Consider the following 26,092-nt stretch of genomic DNA (forward strand, 5'->3'; position numbering starts at 1 on the left):
GGTGAAAACACAATGTTTGTTTTTATTAGTTTATCTAACTTCTATGCCTATATCTCATTTTTATTAACATGACCTTGGTGGGCAGAGCAAAAATAGCCCACTGTGTAGCTTTGTGGTTAACCACAACCAGACTGGTTTTTAATGTACAATGAGTCTCAGTTATATTTATATTGATAGCAACAGTGAAATATTAGAGTATACAGTAGTTCTGTTGTAACGTAAAACAATGCAATGTTTTACATGTGTATGGGGGTTAGAGATTAGGAAACTTCCATTGGAAAACCCTTAAGGTACTAGTTTTGGGTCCAAACTAACATTATGTGATCTCTTGACACAAATATGGTTTACCAAATTTATTTTATAGTTGTACCTGAACACTATATTGTTTTATAAGTTTTAATTTAAGTTTATTTTTCACTGCTTGCTTTGAATGCATAACATCTGAAGGTAATTCTCTGTAGCTAAATGGCTTATAATATTCTAAATCTATATTCAAATCAGTTCTGTCAATTTTAAGAAGCTGTTGCTGAGAGTAAGAAATGTATTGCATATTACAGAATTTTAGTGCCAGCATTAGCCCCAATTAACTGAGTATATGATGATCTATACTTAAAGACATGAACTTTTTTAGTGGATGGGCTTAATGTTGTTAAAGATATTTATAAATAAATTAATGTGATTGTATTACACAGAAAGTCTGCACAGATACATTTTGTGAACATGTTTATATATATTCAATAAACTTAATTCATGAAGCTTAGTTTCACATCACTTCAGATGTGGAAGTGTTTTTAATGAACTTTTTTGTACATCTACAACATATTGTTTTAATATTAGGTTTCAGACTGTGCAAAACAATTTCATATTAAAAAAATCGAGAGAACATTCAGGACTGCCGAAAATTATTTAAAAAAAAAGAAAGTATTGTAATAGCCAGTTTTTTAAAAGTGATTTTATTGCCTTCTCAGAAATGCATACCCAAACAAACACTTCAGTAACTACTGTTTTAATATGTTGTTATACAACTAGAGTGCCAGAAATCGATAAGTATAAGCAAATAACTTGTTTTTTTTTTGTGATTTTTCATGACTGTAAGAAAACAAATGTTTAAACTGTTGTAAAAACCATAAATGTCATGTAGGTCTTTAGAAAGGGTAAGATACATTCTAAGCATGCCTAACTTCTTGTGTCTGTTTTAATCGTTGTCTTCATTGTTGCGTGTGGTTAATTTATGAGATATGGTTTGTGAACATTATATTAGAAAGATAACTACTTGTTTTTTTAAACACATGGTTTTGACCTCCAACCGTTCTGTAGGTTTTAACAAAGCGATGTTAGACAGTGTGTGTAAAACACTTCCTTCTTTCAAGTTTTTACACGTTAAATATTTTTTCCAACTGAGCGGTTTAGTTTGAATTTCACGCAAAGCTACACAAGGACTATCTGCGCCCAATTGAGCGGAATTTTGATCTTATGTTTTACGTTTATATTTTCACAAGAATTCATACTATCGTTATTGCCCATCAGTTCGTATGACATATTCGTGCATGCATATTGCTGTGGGCTTTTATATAGAGTTCTTATAAACAGAAAAACCTTGAGACCAGATAAAGGATAAGCGATTTCGTATTTTTAATCTTTGTACTTGGATAATACTATACGTAGGATTTATGGATAAAAATGAGGTATTTAAGCATCTTAAAATATACTTAACATTTTCAATGTCAGCATTTGAGGTACAGGAGATTTGCCCTCATCAAATTAGAGTGTTTGAAGTAGTCATTGTTACGTATAACATCTTGCAGTGGAGTTTAACGACTGACATGTCAGTCAGCGTCAGTGACATTCAAATATCAACAGAAGTAAATCGAAATGGGTAATTTTGTTATTTTTCTCTTTATCTTGAAAACAGTTATACACGCACACACACAAACATCTATAAATATACAAGTTTGTGAATTACCGATATATTTGTATTCTGCTTTCTGTATGGCCACCTGGTGGGGTCATCTATTTTAGCTACTCTCGTTGCTATACAGTATATTACTGCCTGTCAGTAGACTCTAAAATGAAGTTGCAAGGGGTGCTTAATGTTGTAATTTTGTACAGTCGTGACGTTAGTAAAACGTTCGCATGGCGTGAATCACGAGAAGGATTATGCACTCTGAAGACTACAACACAGCCTGAAATATGAAATTGAAAAACAATAATTAAAAATATTTATTATTCTTAATTTAGATTTTATTTATTCTTGAAACGAAACACTTTCAGGAACCCTATGAAAGAACATCTGATGTGTGCGAAAATGTTTGAAAATTTTCATCTACTCTTTTAATCGTTCGTTCTTGTTTTCAGTCAGCTAGCCTTTTGTTTTCTGGCTTAGACACTTAACATGCATTTCGTTAATTATATGTAATTTTTGAGCGGAATGTTATACTTTCTTGACTCAAGGGAAATAAGACGTTTTGAATAAAGTTGTTGTACTGTTTCTACTATAATTATTAGAATAAGAACAAAATATACATAAGTACACACAATTTTAACCAAATGTATTTGAATAAAGCGTCCAATTTCAACTGTTTCGTTTTTTTTTAATGAGCTTTCTCATGCGGTTAAAAGAGAACGCCAGTTCTACGGCCTATTCATGAAGTTAATTCTCCCCGTTTATTTTTGCATACAATCTGATAGCGTTAATGTAACTTAACACTTGTGGTGAAGTAGGAATTTCTATTTCCTCACTATCTTTTAATTTTCTGAATCTCTCACACTGTTACCATCTTGTGATTTTATCATATATTTTAAATGAATTACGTCAGTTTCTGTTAAAGCATTCTTGTCAACGTTCACAGAATCATCGACATTAATCTTCTCAGTAACAATTTGATTTCACTGCAATCGTCATGACAAACAACTTCTCCACAATCTTCGCCATTATCAAGAATAAATCCTCAGTTTCAACAGCACTTTATTACGCATTCATCTTTTACGCACTTGATTTAATGACTTAAAAATACAATTGCATCAAACACGTCAATTTTTATGGTAATTTCAGGTGTTCTCTTACAGTCGTTCATGTTTGTAGTACTATGCTAAACCATCAGTTTTCTGTATTTCAATTTTATACACTGTATAATTCCATTATCTAGTGACTGTAGAACTGATGTTGGACATGGAGGTAGAAAGACTAATCGAATATTTGAAAGTTGAACTTATCGGTGACAAGTTGCATTATCTAGGAAAAGTAGAATGCTTCTAATTTCTTGTTCCATTTTTTGATTTAATGTGTTCAAAAATTCCTCGAATATAGCACTTGTCTTTAACACTTTATTATTCGCTTTCCATTCCACAGGAAGTTGATTTTTCTTAAATTTTTGAGACAGCGCAAATTTTGACTTTTGCTTATTACCCACGGTTTTTCTAGTTTTCTATTAGCAAGGCGACCAAAAGTACAGTCAATCGTTCTTTCAAATAGCAACCCTCGGAATAATGACGGCAGAGAAAAGAACAGAATATAATTAACCAATACTTACTGGAACAAAATTTCCAAGAATTTATTAATATTTAAAAATATATTAATTAGATAAGAAATTGATATTTAATGAAAAATATCTTTTCCGCCCTATTCAGGTTCTAATTCTACTTGTTGATAGATGAAAGATAAGTTTCAGTTCGTTTTGTGCAGTTTCCGCCATACAGAGGGTCTTTTATAGCAATTTCCGCCTTAAACAGGATTTACTGTATTATCAAATAATTTAATAAGTAATTTTTAACGTTTGTATTTTATCAGTTAACTGTTTACAGTGTTTTGCTCACCTACTTTGTTAGTCTTCCTGTTTATCATTCTGCCAGCTTGTATGTCTATCCTATCTTTATTACGCCCTCTTCCTCTCCATTTTTCCGAATACTATAATACTACTGATCATTGCTATTGCTTATCGTATCTGTCTTACTGGCATAATCAGTGTATGGCTTCTGTCTCTGTAATTCATCTGGAGTTATCTGTTTTGTACGTTTGACTACACATTTAATGGTCTTCAAAACACCTCTAAACAATGTGTTACATGTATTTGAATCACATATAAAAAAAGAAACACAAATTTCTTTGTCTACATCATGCTAATATTATAGTGGCGTAAAATAAAACATACAAAATGACACGTTATTGATTCTTGTGCCAGAGAAGATATGTTGTACACCTAATATTTCCTATTAATAACAGGGTTATAATGCTTAAGATAACCTCTCGAAGATATCCAAATGTGCGTATGATAATTTCCAATAACAACTGCTAAATCACCAAAGTTCACCTTTAAATAATCATACGCTCATTTGGTTATGTACGAGAACAGAGAAAACACGCCTTACACTAAACACAACTGGCATTAAATATCACGTCAAATTTTCTTAAAGCTTCATATGAAGGGATTGTTTTAGTGTGTAATTAATCATAAATTGTGTACCTATAAAAATAGTAGAGCAGTTAAAAATTCACCTATATAAATAAGTTTAATGGATAAATGAATAATGATAAATTTTATTAACAATTTGAGATAAGCTCATTTCAAATGCCATACAACGAAACAAAATACCACGTTTTAAAAATAATCTTAGATTAATTGTTTTTTTTTGTTTGATTTCGATTTTGTATCAAATATCACGTAATCTCATAGTGTACAGTATTATACAACAAAACTTTTTGATGAATAGAATGTACTGTAATCATTCTTTGTGGGCGACCCATTAAGGCAGATAAAACACTTACTCGCTACTATTCACACAGTTTGAAACATCAACAAATAACAGTGTTCACAACTAAATGATCTTCTTACTTCAGTCCTTTAAATATTTCTGTAGGTTGTTATACCAACATAATAATTCAGTTTTTTAGTTTAACATAAATGTGAATCTGAACTTTAATTGTCATGCATATTGAAAATCATCGTAAAAGAGTTTTTGAACATTTGGAATTACAACAATAATTTCTGATATGAAATTGTAAAAAGAAATATTCATATCAGTGATTAAAATAGAAATAGAGAAACCAAATATGATTCATTATAAAAAATAGAAGATGAATAAAGTACGCAGTTCTATAAAAAAATAGTCTACGAACTCTCAAAACAGACATCGTCAGAGGCTATGAATGATGTGTCTACAATGTTCAAAACACTATCTTCTGGTGTTTGAAGATTTCTAATAAATATGAACAAGTCAGGTGTAGAACCACTAACAAAATCAAAACAGAATTGAAACTGTAAAATAATAATCCCTTTTCATGAAAAAGTATTAAATATTTAATGATTAATTAAAATAATTAAAAGTTATGAATCAATAGATACAAATGTGCCATACTTTTTGACCCATCTAAATGCAGGATATATATGTTCCATGGTTAATATCACTAACATATATCATCCAGACAATTTCAAAATGGAACATTCTTTAATTACTCCGAGTCTTACGTAGGTGCTTAGCATAAATACAGTTCATTCCGCTTAAAATAAAATATGAGAAATTAAAATAAACCAGACGGTTAAAACGCTGTTCTATCTACGCAAGCCTAATTTTATAAGAGACAGGAATGGCAAACAGATTTTCCAGACACTCGACTTCACAATTTCATGAATATATTTTTTATTTTCATGGATATATCCTTTGTTAGGCTTAGCCTTCAAAGAGTAATGATCAGCTAAGTGCATGTAGGCAATTTAGTGTGGGAAAAAGAACTAACATGAGAGTTGGATGTTCGTGGAATGTGAAACACGTGAACCTATAATACTCATATTATTCACTTTTATTACATAATGAAAATTTCCGAGAAACATCAAAGGTGATAATAAAAGCATAAGCTAATAGCGTATTAAAACTTAATGTTATTAGAATTACACAAAATTAATGAAGAAGTCTAAAATTTTTAAATCGGTTGTGTGTTTTGTCAGAAAAAAGTGAAAATATTGTAAAGCAGGAGTGAAATTTCACAATAAAACCGTATATATTGTATTTTTCTTCATTCAATCACTACACATTTTAACCTACTTCAAAATTCGTAAAGAAATAATGAAGCATAAGAACACATATAGTTTGATCTTCAGACGATATTAGAAATTGTAATATTTAGAACGGGGATAATCAGTAGTAGGCATTGTAATGCCTACGCTTTGATAATAAATGGTGTGTATTGAAATGTCTATGACCTTTCTGGTCAATAATGGGAGCTGAAATTTCAGAGACCTGTATGTCTGTTTGTTTTGGAATTTTGCACAAAGATACTCGAGGGCTATCTTTGCTAGCCGTCCCTAATTTAGCAGTGTACGACTAGAGGGAAGGCAGCTAGTCATCACCACCCACCGCCAACTCTTGGGCTGCTCTTTACCAACGAATAGTGGGATTGACCGTCACCGCTTGTTTAGCGCGACGCGGGCTCGAACCCGCGACCCTCGGATTACGAGTCGCACACCTTACGCGCTTGGCCATGCCAGGCCGACCTGGATGTCAATGTTACATATAAATGTATAGGATCAGCAATATATGTTGAAACTTTTAGGACTCGGATGGTCAGTGGTAGATGTTGAAACGTTTATGACGAGGACGATCAATTGTGTGTTGAAATGTCTAGGACTGGATTGTGAGCAGCGGATATTAAAATGTATACGATTCAGATAATTAATGGTGTGCGTTGAAGTGTCTTGAACCTCGATTGCAAGTGGTAAGTGCTGAAATGTGAAAGATCGAAACGATTAGTGGTTGAAGTTATAGTGTATAGAAGCTGGACGATCACGGCATGTTAAAATATCCAGGAACTGGATAGTCGGTCTTAAATGTTGTAAGGTCTTAGACATGAATGGTTAAGATTTCTAGAATCTGGCCAGTTGCGGTTTTGAAATGTCTAAGACATGAATAATCAAAGGTGTCTTTGCAAATAATTGTAAAGAGTTCGAGGAACCAACAACCAATATTTCCTTATCACTTAGATAAAGTTTCCTGCAATACAAGGAATACGTGTCAGGAATTGTGGTTAAGTCACTGTAAACTAAAGTGTGAAACATATATTTGGTTAACACATTGTACTTCTGCATATTCTGAGAAAATAATTGCTGTTTATAATTCTTAAAGACATGTTAATGTTCTGTATTCCAAAATTACCTAAAATTTACACACCTGTATTTAAAAGAATATACTTACATTTAACTTTACATTTGGTAACAACTACGACACAATTTACAAGACTCAGTGAAGTGATGCTAAGAATTTAAAAAGTCTTGAACCCAGGCTACTCTTCATCATAATTCAGAAAGCCAAAATCATTCAACGTTGTTCTTAGTACGAAAGTAGAACAAAAGGAGGAATACTCTGAGTTAGTAATGGACCTCTGGCAACGAAAATCCTAGCGAATGGTCAAGTAACGACAGAAGTCTGTTTTACTCGTCTTAAACAACATTGTACCATTTTATTCCCAAACAACCACTTTGTATTTAATATGATTTCTTTCAGGTATAAAACTAATTTATTATCACATAAATAGGTGACCCATATAACATTAGTTCTTAAGAAAAGAGCTTTTATAAATATTATGTATTCCATAGCATTGATGTTTAAAGGAAAGTATTTGTATTTACTAATTGTAAAGTTTAAGAAAGAAGCGTGTTAAGATCCTGTTAATTTGTTTGAAATAAAATAACGTTATTTAAAAATTATGTTTGGTAAAAATGTTGATGAAAATATGGCTGAGAGCAGGAATGTTCAAACTTAAGTGACCAATTTGCCCACTAGTCACATGTAATAAAAACAATGTAGTCATAAGTATTATTACTTTCAGCTTTATTTCAGCGTAGCGCTTTGTTTCTCAATAATTAATGATACTTAAATAAAAGTAAAAATTGTTAATTATTCTGGTGGTTAATTTACTAAAGGGGCTTAAAGTGTTAAGTTATATTTGATAATTATCTCACCAATTTGAACTAATATCAGGACGATAATAGTGGTGGGTTATTAAGAAAGCCTTTTTAGAGGGCGCTATACATCAGAGGAAAAATACCAAGACCTAGTGTAAGCGTCGTAACATCGTGATTTATATCGATAGCTACACCTCTTACCAGCATCAGAACTAATTATCAAATCATATTGCACCCTTAGTCCTGAAATAGGCCATCCAGAGTTGACTTTTACTTTATTGAACAACACTGATTCTTTGTCGTTGACGGTAACGAGTACGATTTTAAAATATTGTTGTTTATCATTTTGATATAAATCACCCATGATTTAACAATAATTTATAAAATAGAATATGTTAAAGCATTTTTCCATTAATATAAACCTATAAGTTACTTGTTATAGCCAGATACAGAAACAACGATTATTTCTCAGCTAACTTCCGTCCCAGCACGGCCAGGTGGTTAAGGTGTGATCGACTCGTTATCTGACGGTCGCTAGTTTGAATCCCTGTCACACTAAATGTGCTCGCCCTTTCAGCCGTAAAGATGTTATAAAGTGAAGTATATATGTAAAAACGGCTGGTATGGTTTGAGAAAAAATTTGATGCAAAGGAGCGAACAACGTTTCGACCTTCTTCGGTTGTTTGGTTGATTTAGTGTTTTATGGCACAAAGTGGCTAGGCTATCTGCGTTAAACGTCTGGTAAAAAGATAAAAGTAAATTTAGTAAAATTCATAAAAGGAAATTGAGGTAAAACAAAACAAAATTTTTATTCTTTGTGAACCTGACGATGACCGAAGAAGTTCGAAACGTTGTTCGCTCTTCCACATAAAAACGTTTCTCAACTCATATCAGTTGTTTTTACATATATATTTTTCTGTGCAAGTAAGTTTTCTCGTTATCACGGGTTATCAAGTGAAGATGAATCCCACTATTCATTGGTAAAAGAGTAGCTCAAGAGTAGGCGGTGGGTAGTGGTAACTAGTTGCTCTCCCTCTTGTATTACATGGCTAAATCAACAGCGGTTAGCACAAACAGCTTTTGTGTAGCTTTGCGCGAAATTCAAAAGCAAAGAAACAAATCAACAGCTAACTTGTTACAAAAGAGAGAAAAAAATCCCTTGCCTAAATTAGTTATTTATCGAAATATATATAAAAACTATCATGGTAAAACTTATATTTCAGTTTTCAGTTTCTTTTGGATTTGTTTTCCTAACTTGTGTTATTTTTTTTTTTACACATAAATTTCAGTAAAATGGTGTGATACCCAACTCTTTGAAATATTAATAATTTAAACTTCGAAATAGGAATAAAAAATAAAACAAGAATCAAATTATGTCGTAATAAGCTTTAATGTTATAAAAACAAAATAAACCAAGACTCATTCGACTGATATTTGTGCTACATCAGATTCACTGATTGTTTTAATTTGGCATTATTTTTTTCGCTAATAAATTCACCTGTCTGGAATTAAAGACAAAGCTACACAATGGGCTATCTGTGCAGAAGGTGTGAAATTAACCTGGTTACAAAACACAATGTTATAATTTAACCTATTATTAGATGCAGGTTTTACGTTATATTTGTTTTGATTATTACATATGACTTAATTATAACACTTCATACTTAGTTCAATTAAAACTTGGATATAATGCTTTTCTGTCACTCTTCAATGGAATGACCTTGATGTTATTATTATTATAGATTTATATATAAACACAAAAATACCATAGACGTGATAAAGTGAAATTAACCACACAATACACATATATTTATACGTATATAAAATATTAGAAAATATAACATATGAACTCACTTGACAGCCGTTGAGGCCCGGATGACGAGATGGGTTAAGGCGTTCGAATCGTAATCCGAGGGTCGCGCTTTCGAATTCTGCTCTTACCAAACATGCACGCCCTTTCAGCTGTAAAGGCGTTAAAATGCACCAGATGAGCTTACGCTGTAATCAAGATTGAATTCATTATAATATTACTGTATCAAATGAGATTACCTTGTAATTCAGGTTTTGGAACTATTCGTTGGTAAAAGAGTAGGCCAAAAGATGGCGGTGGGTGGTGATGACTAGCTGCCTTCCCTCTAGTCTTACACTGCTAAATTAGGGACGGCTAGCACAGATAGCCCTCGAGTAGCTTTGTGCGAAATTCAGAAACAAACCTCTTGAAAGGTTTCCCGTTGGTACAGCAATAACTTTACGGATTTACAACACTAAAATAAATGGTTCGATTCCCCTCGGTGGACTCAGCACATAGCCCGATGTAGCTGTGTTATATAAAAAACAGACATTATATAGAAAGAAGCGGCAGGTATATATTCACACTCAATCTTTACGAAATACGTACTATTTCTAAACGAAATATCGTGAGAATATGCTACATTTATAATTAAAAGCATATACTGGGAATTGTTGGCGATTTTTAAAAAGGTTTTTTATGTGTTGTGTGTAATACAGTAAGATGTAACAAAAATCTGTTTGGATAATATATTGTGTTTGTAAGTGATTAAAATAAAATAAAATATTTAGTTGTCAGCGAGTGTTACTGAAACCGTACTTGTTATTTGTTGTTCTTGACTTATCATACAGTGTCGACCCATCAAATTATGTGACAATACGAAAGTTTTGTCACATGATGTTCAATAGCGTAACAAAAACATGTCGTTATGTAAATTTATATGAAATAATTTGTTTTTCGATTAAATAAATTGTGGATATTCTTGTAAGGAAAACAGAATAATGCATTTTCTGCATATTGAACGCCATCGACGAAACTGTTTCAAGGACAGCACAGGATACAGGAAATTATTCTCATAAAATGTCATTTTCTCTTATTTTTTCCATATGCAATTATTCTAACCTCATGAAGTCATGCCGTATTATGTACTGAGATGCTATAAAACTACTCATTTTGTCAAAGTTAAAATAACTGTTTTTTCTATCGTGTAAAGAGATTCATTGCTGTTAATTCGTATACAGAATCTCTTACATCTTTTTGAATTCATAGAGCAGAATTATATTTCACTTCCTTTTTTTCAAAATATGATTGTGTTGTTTCTAACGGATCAAATAATGGTTACGACCGGATGGCTAGGTAGTTAAGGCATTCGAGTTGTAATATGAGGTGCGCGGCTTTGAATCTCCGTCAACAAAACATGGTTTCCCTTTCAGCCGTAGGGGCATTATAAAGTGACGGTTAATCCCACTATTCGTTGGTAAAATTTGGCGGTGGGTGGTGAAGACTAGCTGTCTTCCCTCTAGTCTTTAACTCTTCCCTCTAACTAACGGTTAAACACAACATTCACCTTGGGCCTAAAAAGTGTTATTGTTCAACTTTAAGTTTGTTTAATGACGTACAAGCATATTATAAACGCACATTTTACATGACTTTTTTTAATACTCTTGGTGAACGAATTCAACAGAGTATATTCAAGCACACCAAATACGGAAGTTGATAAACTTGTATGTTGATAAAAAAAGATACATGAACTTCAACTACATTTTTTTATCGTTCTGGTTATAAATGGTAACAATTATATCTCGCACAACTTCCCAATAAATTCTCCTCATAGTATCTAAAATTCACATTGGATTTATTGTGCACTCCCTGGAGCTCCATAAAGATTGAATATTCCATTCTTAGAGAAGAGTCAGCATAAAAAAACAAACTTGTTATTACATTTTATGTAGCATGTTGAAAAATCCCTACTATTCTGTGATAAGTAGCAAGTCACTGGTCCCTTGTTCCATTAATCAAATAATCCCAGACACTTTTAATTTTACAACTAATATCAATCTCTATAGATGAAGTAATTTTATTACATTTTGTAGGTTTCTTTTATTCTTTAAGGAAAGAGTATCAGTAGAAAAAAAATTACGTTCGTGGTTTGAAATCCTTTACAACAGAAAGGTATTTATGGATTATCTTATGGCAAATGTATAATTCGTTTGAGTGATGATGTGTTGTCCTTTTTCCATGTTATATATAAACACATAATACGTTTTCTCACAACTAATTATCAGGCTTCCAGTGTGTGTGTTTTTGAGACTATTTGTAGCACAGAATATTAGTCAGTTTTTCTCATATCAGTTACTAGCACAAAAGCCTCTGTATATTCCCTCGGTCGGGATTTTGGAGACATAAATGGCTTAATTCTCTATCACGAAATGTCGATAATTTTCTCTTGAAAACTATCAGTGGAATTAACTACAAAACCAGTAATTAGAACAATCATTGATTAGAAGATTAATGAGTGAAAGGATTTGGCCATCCTTACTTTCTCTAGCTTCAGTGCTGAAGAGTAGTTTGAGTATTTAGTGCTCACAATTTGCAATGCGCAACAATTGCTAGGAGTGTTTTTATAAAAGTTTTATTTGAAAACATCAGGACTAGCATACACATTTATGGAAGTTAGAGATGAAATTATTCATTTTGCATATAGCATGTAGGTGAAACTGGTGGCTACCCTAAATAGAGTAAAACCAGTATGTAAATTAAACACTCGTCAATGACGAACGAGTTTGCAAAGATAAGGAACTGTGGCATAGTCAGTTAAATTTCATGTCCCAGTAAAGAGAAAATCGTGGGTTTGAAACCTACTCGTGCTTTTTAAGTAGATCTTTCAAAAACGTAATTATAAACACCCTACAGTCTATTAATTTTAATATTGATCAACTGCAATATTAACAATACTTTCACAAAATATATTATCAAAAACATATATATATATTATATAAATAACAAACGAATATTATTATAATTAAAAGCTTATCCCAATTTACTGTAATCCAACAATGTAATACGGGAGTGTCAGGTTGAGCGTTCCAGCTCCACGTGACGACTGATGTACATAAGGTTTTAAATATTAATTACAAATTTGTTCAGTGGTGTTTTTAAAAAACTAATAAAAATTCATTTTGTGCATTCTTTGTTAAATATTTCCCTGTATAATTAAATATTTATTTTAAGAAATGCTTGGTCAACTGACTGCTTAGCCATACAAAGCCGTGTTCAACAGTAAAAAAAAAAAAAATGTAATGAAGATTTTAGTGTGAATTTTAAATGTGAGGGAATAAATAGAATATGAATTTCACGTTAATTCTTTTGCAGTTAAGCACAAAGCTACAGAAAGAGCCAACTGTGCTCTGCCCTTCATGGTTATGGAACGCCGGTTTCTAGTGTTGTAAGCCCACAAATATTCCGCTGTGCCACTTCGGGGGATGGTGTTTCTGCTTTAGTAAGCAACAAAATCAATTGCGTTTCATCATAGTTACGTTAAATGTGATTTGGTTTAACAGAACTGATTTTTAGTGAGGGTATTTGAGGACATACAACACTAAAAACCAGTTTCGATACCCCTGGTGGGCAGAGTACAGACAGCCCATTGTGTAGCTTTGTGCTCAATTAAAAAACAACAACAACAGTGAGGATATTAACTCCAAACTTCAAACATATGTACCTATTATAAAAAATATATAAGCTACTTGCGAATATGTATGACTAAAGTTATGTTTTAATTATTACTTTTGATTAAAATGTACAGAATAAGTTAATTATGTAACTTGAACAAAGAATGAATTAAAATAACATGTTTAATAATTACTACTACAGTAATGATGATAATAATAATTGTTATAATATTTTGTTTGTTTGTTTCTTGCAAATTCGCATAAAGCTAAACGAAGGCTATCTGCGCTAGCCGTGTTTAATTTTACAGTGTAAGACTAGAGGGAATTCAGATAGTCATCATCACCCACCGCCAACTCTTGAGCTACTATTTTACCAACGAATCGTGGAATTGACCGTACATTATAACACCCTTACGGCTTAAAGCGCTTAAAGTGCGACGGTGTTTCGAACCCGCGACCCTCAGATTACGAGTCGAACGCCTTAACCCACCTGGCCATGTCGAGCTTGTCATAGTGATAAGAGTGATAATTATAACTTCCAAAATATTAATCAGAAATTATATTTTGATAAATAATATAAATTATCTTATTTGTAACTTATCAGAAGATGCTCTGATAAGCACTTTTCTGCCCCTCAGTGGCACGAGGTATGCCCACGGACTGATAACGCTGAAAGCCGTATATAAGTACTCGTGGTGGGGAGAGGACAAATGTCCTATTGTGTAACTTTAGGCTCAGCTTGAAACAAACAAACAATCAGTTTCCAGCACATATAAAATATTTGGTCTATTAACTGTTTAGCCCCATCAGGTTGTATTCCATATAAAGATCTGTTTCTAATCAAATATTTTGTAGTTGTTTTCTTGCGACCAAATTCTGAAATTCGTAAATAAATAGTAGAAATTTAGAATATCGACACTACTTCACCTTTCTCTGTCTACGTTTAAAACAAATAAAAGTACATAAAGACTCTTTTTAGTGCTATATTAAAATTTTTGTCATTCTTTTTCTCTGAAACCAGTGAATGAATGTTTGCTAGATTTCATATTAAGGATTATGCTACTTTAAACTCATAAACATAGTAACTATTGATTGTAAAGTAAGACAATAATAAAGTGTGTTCAATAAAAGAAATGTTGATTACGTTGTTTAATTTTCAAACTTGATCAGTTTATTTTCACAAACTGGGCCTTTTATCTGTTGTATCACCCACACTTAGTAATTGAAGTTGTAAAATCAAAATTACCATCTTTACCAATTTGTTGAACTACTGAGTTGTAATATACACTAAGACAACCACATGTTGCAAGTTCTCACCATGAATATAATTACACTACCGCTATCTGTCGACTCTGGTTCTCTTATAGCATATACAGATGGCTATGAACAAACTTCAAGGTAATACAGTATGCCACACGCAAATGAGATATATCCCAATCATAGAAAGACCACGTAACATGAAAAGTAAGTTTTGATTGTAAAGATGACCTGAAAAAACACTCTTTCAGAGAATTGGTTAAGACACAACAGGAATGTATTACTACTACTAAGTTAAACATACGGTATTAGTTCAATGTTGCTCTTGCTATTCATTGTGATTATAGGCCCGGCATGGCCTAGCGCGTAAGGCGTGCGACTCGTAATCTGAGCGTCACGGGTTTGTATCCCGGTCGCGCCAAACATGCTCGCCCTCCCAGCCGTGGGGGTGTATAATGTGACGGTCAATCCCACTATTCGTTGGTAAAAGAGTAGCCCAAGAGTTGGCGGTGGGTGGTGATGACTAGCTGCCTTCCCTCTAGTCTTACACTGCTAAATTAGGGACGGCTAGCACAGATAGTCCTCGAGTAGCTTTGTGCGAAATTCCCAAAAAAACAAACAAACAAACAAACAATTGTGATTATATTCTACATTGAAGTGAAATGTCATGAGATGTTTAGATGTACATCTGGTAAGAACTCATTAAACAGTGTAAGTTGAATGACTAATCATTTGTATTAAAAATGGCAGAATAAGTGATTCTTGATTTTCATAAAACTCAAATAACAGGGAATGACTTACACTAGTTTAAAAAACTTTTTTATATCTTGGCATAATTAAAATATTTTAAACGTGTCTGTATTCACTGTATACCATGCCAACTAGGTCACTTTTAATGGTTAAAGCCTTTTAAACTGGCTGCATCACAAATCCTTAAAGTGGAATTAAAGGAGGCACAACTATAGACATTCTCATGATTTTCAGTGAGATATAGCCGAATTACAGCTGTCGAATACTCTGTACTTCATAGCATAAAAAATTTGTGAAGAGAAACAGAGGGGAATAATAATTTACTTTCTTGAAGCCTGAAACCTTCATCCACATATGATCTTCCTACGAAAGAAACTGAAACTTTCAAACACGTGAAAACTTAAAAACGTATAAATATTGAAAACATCCAACAAAATGTAATTCACTTTTATACTTTTAAAGAGTTACAAGCATTATAACAATCAAATATTATGCGATCTTCAGTGGCATCGAGGAAATATTGAGCACATAAATATTCTTCTTTGATTAGTTGAGGATTGGTTTGAGCTAAATACAAAAAATCACATGTTAGGTAGTTAAAACACATCTGCTCGGCATGGCCTGGTGAGTTAAGGCCTATGACTCGTAATCGGCTTGGGTAATTATTCTTATAATTCGATTTAATATCCTAATAAAGGGGATATACATGCAACCTTATTTTAAAAGTATTTTCAAACAATTATTAATTTAGTATCAATTGCAATTACTAGGAAATAAGCAAGAACCATAAAATGGAATACAATTTTTCAGTTGAGGGAGCTCAACTCCTAATCAGAGGGTATCAAGTTCGAATTCACGTCGCACCAAACATGCTCGCCATTTCAGCCGTAGGAAAGTTGTAATGTGACGGTCAATTTTACTATTAGTTGGTAAAATTAGCACAAGAGTTGTCTGTGGGTGGTGAAGACCAGCTGCCTTCCCTCTACTCTTACACTGCTGAAATGAGTACGGCCCTCGTGTGGTTTTGCGCGAAATACAAAAAACCAAACCAATCAAACACATTTAAATAGTTAAACGGCAGTAAATATAATGTTAATCTAAAGTGTTGAAAATGACAGGATTTATACACAGAGAGTTCGAATCTATATTTCAATTTATATATTAATTTACAACTTTACGTAATTTGATAAGTCAGAAGACTGAATAAAAAGATATGATTCTAGCATCAATATGTTCATAAACTTAGAACAAATGTAAAGAGTATTCCATAGATATTGGTTTGTTATGAACACACATCACTTCGTATTAAATTAAAATTTATGGCAAATTTGTTGTAAATTTTCAGAGTACCCAAAGATAAAATTTGTTTCACAAAATTTCCTCCTACACTCGGAGGTTGCCAAAGCCTTCATATATACATTTTAATAAATATATGTACATGTAACTTATTTAAATAAATTTCAAATAAAACATTGTTCTTGTCATATGGTTGTCACCAATTAAGCTGCATGAAATATAACAAAAATAATTTAATACGTAACACTATGCACCAAAAACAAAATATATTTTTGAATTTTATATAAATTTACTCAGAAAACTAAGAGAAATAGCATTACAATGAATGATCATGATCCATGGAGTCGTCAAGCTATTATTTCACTAATTCTTTTATTTTAAATTTACAAATTTAGTTAACATATATTTTATGGTAATTTTTGAGGTTCTCACCAGATGCTTTACTAGGTACTACATAGTACAAATCTGTATATATGTATGTCTGATCAACAATTTAATGATCTCTGACAAACAATTAATTGGAAAATGTGGTTTCTGAAGTTCTAAAATTTCTTAGTTTAGGTTGTCTTTCTTTGACACATACATCTCTGTGATCACACATTGTTATAACCTAAACTGTAACCTAAAAATAACATATCTTATGCATTTATTTTAACGCCCTTTTAACCGTAGGGCGTTATAATGTTACTGTTAGTCTCACTATTCGTTGGTAAAGAATAGCCCAAGAGTTGAAGATGGATGATGATAACTAGGTCCCTTCCCTGTAGTCTTACACTTTGCTTATTTGGAGACAACTGACGCACATAGCCCTCGTGTAGCTTTGCGCGAAATCCAAAACAAACAAGCATTTATTTTAAATATTCGTAATGATTCGATTTAAAAAAGTGGTCTACGTGGTCCGGAAGTTCGCTGAGAACTGATCATCGTCTCTGCATCCTGCTACAACACGTAACTTATAGGTTTAAATTAAGGCTAAAATGTTATAATATAATTAATTTTATAAATAGATTGACAACACAGAAAGCAAGTGAAAAATATTTTATTCATAATTTTTATACTTTTCCATATTCTGCATAAAGTGTTAGAAGCGACAAGCGTGCGAATAAGTTTGGTCTTCACATCCGATTCGTCTTTCAATACAATGAGTTTTTTACTGTTGACTGCGATTCTAAAATAAATAAAATTCCTGACTTAAAAAAAATATAATCAAAAACAATAATGTAATCATAAATAACATTTGTCAAACACCACGATAAACTTTGAAAAAGTATAATACCGAAATAGAATATTTCATTTCGTAACAAGAATCAATCAGTAGAGGAGGGATTAAAAATATAATATAAAGAACATGTTAGTTCTTAATTAAAAATTAAGTTAGTTCTTAAATAAAAACTGATAGTTTTTACTTTTCTGTTCAAATAGATTTATTATAACTTTGTTTCAAGAGAAATGCTACATTGGACTACCTATTGTATCCACTGCGGGGAATCGAACGCCAGTATTTAGCGCTGTACGTTAGTAAACTTAATGAAGTCTCACCAGAGGACTCATTATAACTTGTTCAATTATAAGCACTGTACATACGTTATACTCTCGTATAATGCGGGATTAGTTTATTACACTTTAAAAGATTTAAGTAATCAAATCCAATTTATTTAGGTTTTACCAAAATATCTACTAATTATATGAGTAGCTTCATCTGATGATGAAATTTATAAGTAAAAAGTACGTTATAACTCAACTCCTCAAAAATTATAAATTAAACATTTTGCACAATTTCATCTAATGCCTTCAACAGAATTAGATTGAACTTACCTGTTGGGAACACAGGATCATTTTCAAATTGATAAGCGTTCCAATGCACGATTCATTCTAGAAGGAGAAACAGAACATTTATAACGAGACATTCATGAGCGAGTTTTTTATTGTATACAAACTATTTAGGATTTCATAAACATCTACATAAAAAATATATTTCAAACAAAACAACACGTAATGATTGTAAGTACTAGTTATTAAAGATAATATAAACTAGAAATGAACTATTATGCAAATAACTGTCTGATTTAAGCTATTCAAGTATATATTTGTTTCCCATGGTCTTAAAGACGTTAAATGAAGTTCTCCAAGTATCTAATAAGTAATCAAATATGTTTTATAAATAGTTTAAACGGAATCCATGATAAAATGATATTTACTTTCATGGTATTCAAAGTCTGCTCTTTTTTTTTTATAAATATCAGAATACTGTTTAGAAGGAAAAAAAACATCATAATATTGTAACACCGAGACGTGTAACAATTTTCGATCTTTAATGTTAAGAGATTCCATTTCTTTTAAAAAAATATACTTTTAAAGCAAATTTTGAAGAATTTATAAAAAAAAAGCCAAAATCACATGCCAGCATTAAAGTCAGAAAGTGAAAAAATGATTTCTTTCAATTTGTACATAAAATAATATACCAATCAACCAACAGAAAATAATTCAACAAGTAGCTGTATTTAATATGGGTTACAGCACATTGACATTCAGAAATGCGATCTGGTAGTAGTAGACTTTGAATATGCCAGGTATGAGAAAAATAAAGTTAGGAAGCACATTTTTTCAACCATTATTTTATAAAGTATTTTTGTAAGGGTTTTAACTTTTTTGACGTCCTTCCAATATCAATGTTTGTGATTGTGTAAGATAAATTTATTCTTCATCTTACAAGCTTGGGAATATTTATTTATCCTAATAAAATGATAAATATAATGGAGTATTGTCTATGAGAAATATCATAAGTAAATCAAGAAAAATATCTACTTACCACAGCTTGTATCACAGCTTCCATACTATCTCTGGTCTGTGACAAAGGAGAAACAACAAAACAAAAAACAGTTTGTTCTTGATAGAATAAAACTTATTTCGTCTAAAGTGTAGCTTTGTATTCGTAGGTTTCCTGTAAACAAATTCTTTAGATAGATATCATAAGGAATTCTTCTTTCGAGAATTTGATTTAGTATCTGTTTAATGTCTTCTACAAATTACAAAAATGCTCAAAGAACATAAGTGAAATAGATCAATAATATGGAGTAATAACTTTTTCAAAACATGTATATATAAATCAATGTTTCGTCACATACTCAAAATAAAGATCAACAGCCATTACCACTTTATATGCTTTTTAGGTGTACCGTTCTCTTGGTTGTTGGTTGTAAATAAAATAAAATAAATACAACGAACAGTGAATTAATAAATTCATAAATATTCAAATTCTTATTTCATTCTTCGTTATTAGAATGAAACAATTTGGGCAGTTTTATTTTTATCTATCTAGATGTGATCGTTATTTGCTTATGATCTCTTAACGAATAGTTACCCTAATCATCTGTCATTATATATTTTCAATTTATCACAAACATAATACATATTCATTTTATAAAATGTATCTCTATTCAAAGCATACATAATTGTCCTTCATTGAATGTAATATACCCTAAACATGAGCTACAATCTCTTAAAAGTAAACTCTTATTCTTGAAAAAAGACCAAAGCGTATTTTCTCACTCATGTAAGGGTCTACGTTTGCCAGCAATGCATCAAATATAAATAATAACTTAAGAGTATCTAAAAAACCGGGGAATATATATTTATTTTAAAATACTTTCATTCATTGTTTTAAAAATAAAAGATATAGCAAAGCTAGATGTGGCTATCTGCTCTTGCTCCAAGGGGGATATAACCACTGATTTTGGCATTGTACCTCTGAAGACTTACCTCGAAATCACCAAGGAACATTTGACATTAAAACCATTATTTAGTCTTATATGTATTTAATATGGACTATATATCTACTCACTTTCTTTTTCGGATGTAATTATTATTAAAAAAGTAATACTTGTGTGCATCTGTAAAGATCAACAAATGAAAGGTTATTTTTTATAGAGTATGTTATAATATAAAAGTATGTTTAATGTAGATATTATCAACTTACTTATTTTGTGATTAAATATTTTATGATTGTATAGTTTGTTCATAATAAGACAGTTAAACGTTTTAATTTATAGAAAATGATATGACAAGTTTAGTTACGTAACTGGCCTGGCATGGCCAAGCGTGTTAAGGCGTGCGACTCGTAATCTGAGGGTCACGGGTTCGCATTCCCGTCGCGCCAAACATGCTCGCCCTTTCAGCCGTGGGGGCGTTATAATGTAACGGACAATCTCACTATTTGTTGGTAAAACAGTAACCCAATATGTGGCAGTGGGTGGTGATGACTAGCTGACTTCCCTCTTGTCTTACAATGCTAAATTATGGACGGCTAGCACAGATAGCCCTCGAGTAGCTTTGTGCGAAATTCAAAAAACAAACAAACAGTTACGTAACTCGGTAAGAGTCGCACGTTGTAGAGATTATGTTAAGTCATGTGAAATTTATAGATGTCGAGGATTTGTCGCAAGCTGACGATTGAGTTATAAATATATAAATAATGTTAGACGAGTAAACAGCAGATAGAAAACTCTAGAAGCTACTATGTTTAGTTTGTTTGTTTCGAATTTCGCGCAAAGCTACACCAGGGCTATCTGCGCTCTCCGTCCGTAATTTAGATGAGTAAGCCCAGAGGGAAGACAGCCAGTCATCACTAATCCTTGGGCTACTATTTTATCGACCAATAGTGGTATTCACTGACACATTATAACACCCCTACGGCGAGCTTTTTGGTGTAAGAAGGATCCGAACCCGTGACCCTCGGATTACGTATTGATTACCTCAACCACCTGGACATGTCCGGCCGTTACGCTAAATAAAATGATGTAGAAGGACATACAAGGCCTAACTGTTGATATATATCAGAGCGATATTAACGATGTTGAAAGAGGTAAAACGAATAGTGCATTTTGTCAAATAGAGTTCTAAAGTAATTTAATCTGCTTGTGCACAAAACATAGACAATCATTAGAATTCTATGAAATTACAAAAGAAGGAGCAGACAATTTTGAAAGTAAAGAATAACCGTGGTCACTCGACGAAACGTAATTGAACTGTGCTCCGTTTGGCGACAGGAAGAGAGAAAAATAGCTCGACTTGTAAACTGAAATTCTAAAGCAAGTAAATAGGTCTAAATGTAATTTTGAGAATAAGTAGAGAACTGCACAGTGTCTATGATATGCCTCTGATTATCTATAATGTAAAGAATTTGTTCTACACACGTTTAACTACCTCCTAATATACACATTACTTTTGAACAAGTAAATTGAGTGCTCTTTATTTATCAAATTTACCGCCAACAAGTCAAAGAAATCTACTTTAGAAGAATCCTTATTCCAACAATAACACACAGAATATATTTTAACTGACTATATATATATAGTATACAAAAAGTAAACTTCCTGATATATGGCGGTCCAGCCTGGATTATATAGTAGTAAACGGCGACAGAAGAGAATTGTAGTAGTAACGAAAATAGTGCAGAGAATACAGCTACTCTATAAAACCACGTCAACAGATAAAAAGAAGAAAACAATCAAATAAGAGAAAGAAGAGGCTGGAAATAAATAGGATGAAAACACAGTGAAAACGGAAGAAAAAGTTACTATTACACTGTGTAATAGTAAAAGGAATTGTACTTACTATATCAGGTCTCTGACCACACGTGGACTGATCTCCTACATGTGCCAGCTATATAGTAAAAAAAAACGTAAGACAAATCAGCGTAACTATAACTTATGTATTCACAACAATATCCTTTTATTACAAAACTTACTTCTTACTTTAGATTTGTATATAACACTTTTACAAAAGCTTTGATAAGCCACTTTATGGACGACATATTTCTTAAAACAAACACTGTGTACTGTAAATTTGGTATTTATAAATACATTATAGTAATCAAGTCAATTCGACACAAGAACAAATTTAGGATAAAAATTGCATTAATCGTACACCAAACCATTAAAAAAAAACAATTGTTAAAAAAAACGTTGTGTGTAGTTACCTTAGTTTGAGTTTTATAGTAGTTGGAAGAAATTCAGGTGATTGAACAAATAGCCCAGTATGTTAAATATTGAAAATTCTTTTGAAACTATTCAAAACCGATTGAGTTTCCAGTATCTTATTTTAAATTCATTGCACATTTTGTGATCTAATTTTATCGTGGACCATGGATCCACAATTTACTGATGAAATATATTATTTCTTCTTGTTTTTAAATATATCCATTAATACTTCATTACATTAACGTTCAATATATTCTAATTAAATCCATTAGTGGCGACACCTAGCACGATCTTTTAGACACTGTAACCATACTGCCTGGGTTTTATATGAATCTCATGCGCAACTACACGAGTGAGAAATTTAACTCTAAACCATGACATATTTCTCAGCAACGGACGGCTTCCACCTTTCATTCAATGAAATCATTTCCTTATCCTGCTATTTGAATTTATAATTACAAACTATATTCACCTTTGTCAACAAACTAGTGATAATACTCCAGCTTAAAATCACCAAACACCCCTAATCCTAAACCTCTTTGACCCTAATATATTTCCAACAATCATTCCACTTCTCTTTGCCACACTTCTTCGGTACTTAGAAACGCCATTTCTATGTACTGCTTGTTACGTACGTAGATGTGACTATTTTCTTAAACGCCGTATTTTGTAGAATTTATGAGTTCCATTTCTGTTTATGGCATCTCTTCGTTTAGCGATAAACCTCAGGAATCCTACTTCATTCGTAAACCTTTTAACACAAAGTTTTATCTGTTTTTTGTTAACATAGAAGAAGGTGTTCGTAAATCACAAATCCACATAAAATCAAATTTAACCTTGTAATTAAGCAATTTGGAAAATGAATTGTGTGAAAAAACACGAAAACAACAAAAATCTTCAATTATTTCCTTCTGAAAAATAATACAAATTATTTTTTGTGCTGTGTAACATTGTCGTCTGACCAATGCTCTCAAAATTAATCCTGGTATATAAAGACCATTTACCACTGAGCCTTCAAAGTTAGTGTTGATGCTGCAAAACTTACTTCTTCAGGGAGACAGCTCATGATCTGTTGTTTCAGTTCGTCATCGACACAGTCTGAACCAGCTGCAAAAACAGGTTTACTTGAATCAGTTACCTTTGTATTTTATTAAAAAATCATTGGACTATGTACAGTTATAATGGTATGTTATCCGCTTTCATATTCTGCCGCATTATAATATTAATATCTCAAAAGACTGCCATTTTGATCCATGAGCGATATATCTAAACCGTTTAATACTTCTGAAACTTCCGATATCGACGTTACATGTTCACCTTTCGCACATAATTGAACAGTGGTATATTTAGATTTAAAACTTATCATTGACAGTGACCTGTAGTGGATTGGTACCACGTTTATTGACATAGGCGAAATCCACTGCTATGATCCATCTGAAGGCCAAACATAGATTTTCATTGCAACAAACCAATATAGTCAAACTACGTGATTTTCTGGGGAAATTAAATATTATTAGTGAACGTTAAAACAGTGCTGTCTTTCTGGCAACAAAGAAAAATGTTATTTAATTTCTATTTTTCAAACGCGCATTATTACTACCAGAAATTACATAATGGTAATTTTTCTGATATTTTCACGAACTGCTAAAGGTGAATAGTCTAAATTCATTATAACTTTTCTGACATATTCTTAACCAAAAATTATGAAGTGTAATTCTATTATTTTCTACAATGTTGCAAAAGAAAGATGCAAACGTTGTATTTCCATATCCATACTCCGGTATTACACACATTGAATCACACTCAATATTAACAGGGGTAAATAAAGAACCATTTTTAAAAATATAAACAACGTCAAAAAGAACACTGATAGGAAGTTAGAAAACACAGCACATAATTTCTACAGAGGAACAGCGTGGGGTAATTCAAAACTGTATGACATATAGAAAGCTATATGTTAATATAGACATGTGTTTGATGTTAACATATTCGATTTAATTTAAACAAAAATCAATCTCCTTCAAGAGATTATATTGAGATACTTATAAACAAATACAGACTCACCACAGATGACTTTTCGGATAGAATGCAGGATCATCATTACCGCATATCCACCTCTTGGTGTTGAACCATTTTGATTCCACCTTGGATGTCCTGGAATTCTTCTGTTACCGCGAACAATAACAGCGAAAGTCAAGACCAGGACAATAAATGTAATCTTCATTGTTAAGAGATGAACACTTCTGTTTGATGTTGTACCAGACTGTGAGAGGTGTATATATGTAGGAAAATCTTTGAACCAGTTTGGTCTGCATTTCATACTCTCAGAATTCTTATTGGATTACTGATGTCTGCATAATTGCTTCGGTGTTTAAACAGCTGAAAAAGTATGTATTTGTCTGTTTAGAGAACGAAGTTGGAATTTGTATACAGAATATACTTTATAAATGAGTAACATATAAGCTGTTTAATTATCTTGGCTGACAGAAGATTGTTTAGACAGATGGTGTAGTAGGCGTGGTCTCAAGATGCAAATATATAATATTTCATCTTCCCTTGTGGTTTTCTAAATGTTTCGACATTGTATCCATAATAATAAGTAGCCACTGAAATTTTTTATTTCATGAATATTTCCTGTATTTTATTATAACAATTTTATGTGGATGCTATTTCATTATATGCCTCATGCTGCATTCATAGAGATTTTGATGTTGAATAAAGTTTTCTCTCTGGTTCATAACAAGTTAATGCAATTATCGTAAATCAAGAAAACATTCGTTAATATAGGTATTGTAGAACAACAGGAAAGAATGTATTCGTACGCTGAGTGGCAAAGGTCAAATATTTCATTTCCGATATGCAAGTTGTTTATAAGTTAGTCTAAAGTGGATATCACTGACAAACAAGCCAATCTAGCTAATTCGGTTGGAAGCTAACACCCAACACTGCCAGGGATGACTTATTGTTAGCATAATGTACTGCAAATCCAGCATCTAGGTTTATAATTTTAATATGTGAGTTTCAATTTCCAGATGGCACAGCACAGATAGCTCATTGTGTGACTTTGCATTTAAAAACAACAAATATAAAACAAAATAAATGAGCAAATCGCATTAATTACAGTAAAATAGAAACAAAATAAAAACCTTTATAAATTTTTGGGGCCATCTCCCAGTAAAAAGGTCGCAGTTAAATCCTACTACCACATTAGAAAAGTATAATGCTTGTAGATTGATACTGTTGACTAATTACCTTCTCTTCATGTCGACTGAATTTTAGCGACTGTTAGCAAAATAGACCTTTCAATATCTTTGAAATCTTAAACTGACAGACAAATAAGTTATTTTCACAGTTCTTTAATGTTTCTAAACACAAGTGCACCAGAGTAGATCCGAATTTGGAATAGATATTTACGTATTGGTCTGTAACACTGATATTGCATGTTTCTTTCGCGTCTTG

The 26,092-nt window shown here is 32.1% G+C and overlaps 1 protein-coding gene across 2 annotated transcripts in view; it reads right to left on the reverse strand.

Annotated features, from left to right (window-relative positions):
• The window catches only part of LOC143249915 (uncharacterized), a 75,925-nt gene extending 51,015 nt beyond the window's left edge, over positions 1-24,910 (reverse strand). Inside the window, exons 1-6 of one of the 2 annotated variants that reach the window (XM_076500528.1) lie at positions 24,698-24,906; positions 23,679-23,740; positions 22,269-22,316; positions 19,465-19,500; positions 18,471-18,527; positions 17,679-17,823 (exon numbers count right to left, since the gene is read on the reverse strand). In XM_076500528.1, the coding sequence (XP_076356643.1) occupies positions 17,806-17,823; positions 18,471-18,527; positions 19,465-19,500; positions 22,269-22,316; positions 23,679-23,740; positions 24,698-24,857 (381 nt within the window). In that variant the 5' untranslated portion in view covers positions 24,858-24,906 and the 3' untranslated portion in view covers positions 17,679-17,805. Of the gene's footprint in view, positions 1-17,678; positions 17,824-18,470; positions 18,528-19,464; positions 19,501-22,268; positions 22,317-23,678; positions 23,741-24,697 lie in introns of those variants that run through there. The other variant, XM_076500537.1, reaches the window with a different exon arrangement.
• Positions 24,911-26,092: the final 1,182 nt, after the last annotated feature.

This window comes from Tachypleus tridentatus, chromosome 1 (assembly GCF_004210375.1).
Source record: "Tachypleus tridentatus isolate NWPU-2018 chromosome 1, ASM421037v1, whole genome shotgun sequence".
In the NCBI taxonomy this organism is placed as follows: domain Eukaryota; kingdom Metazoa; phylum Arthropoda; class Merostomata; order Xiphosura; family Limulidae; genus Tachypleus; species Tachypleus tridentatus.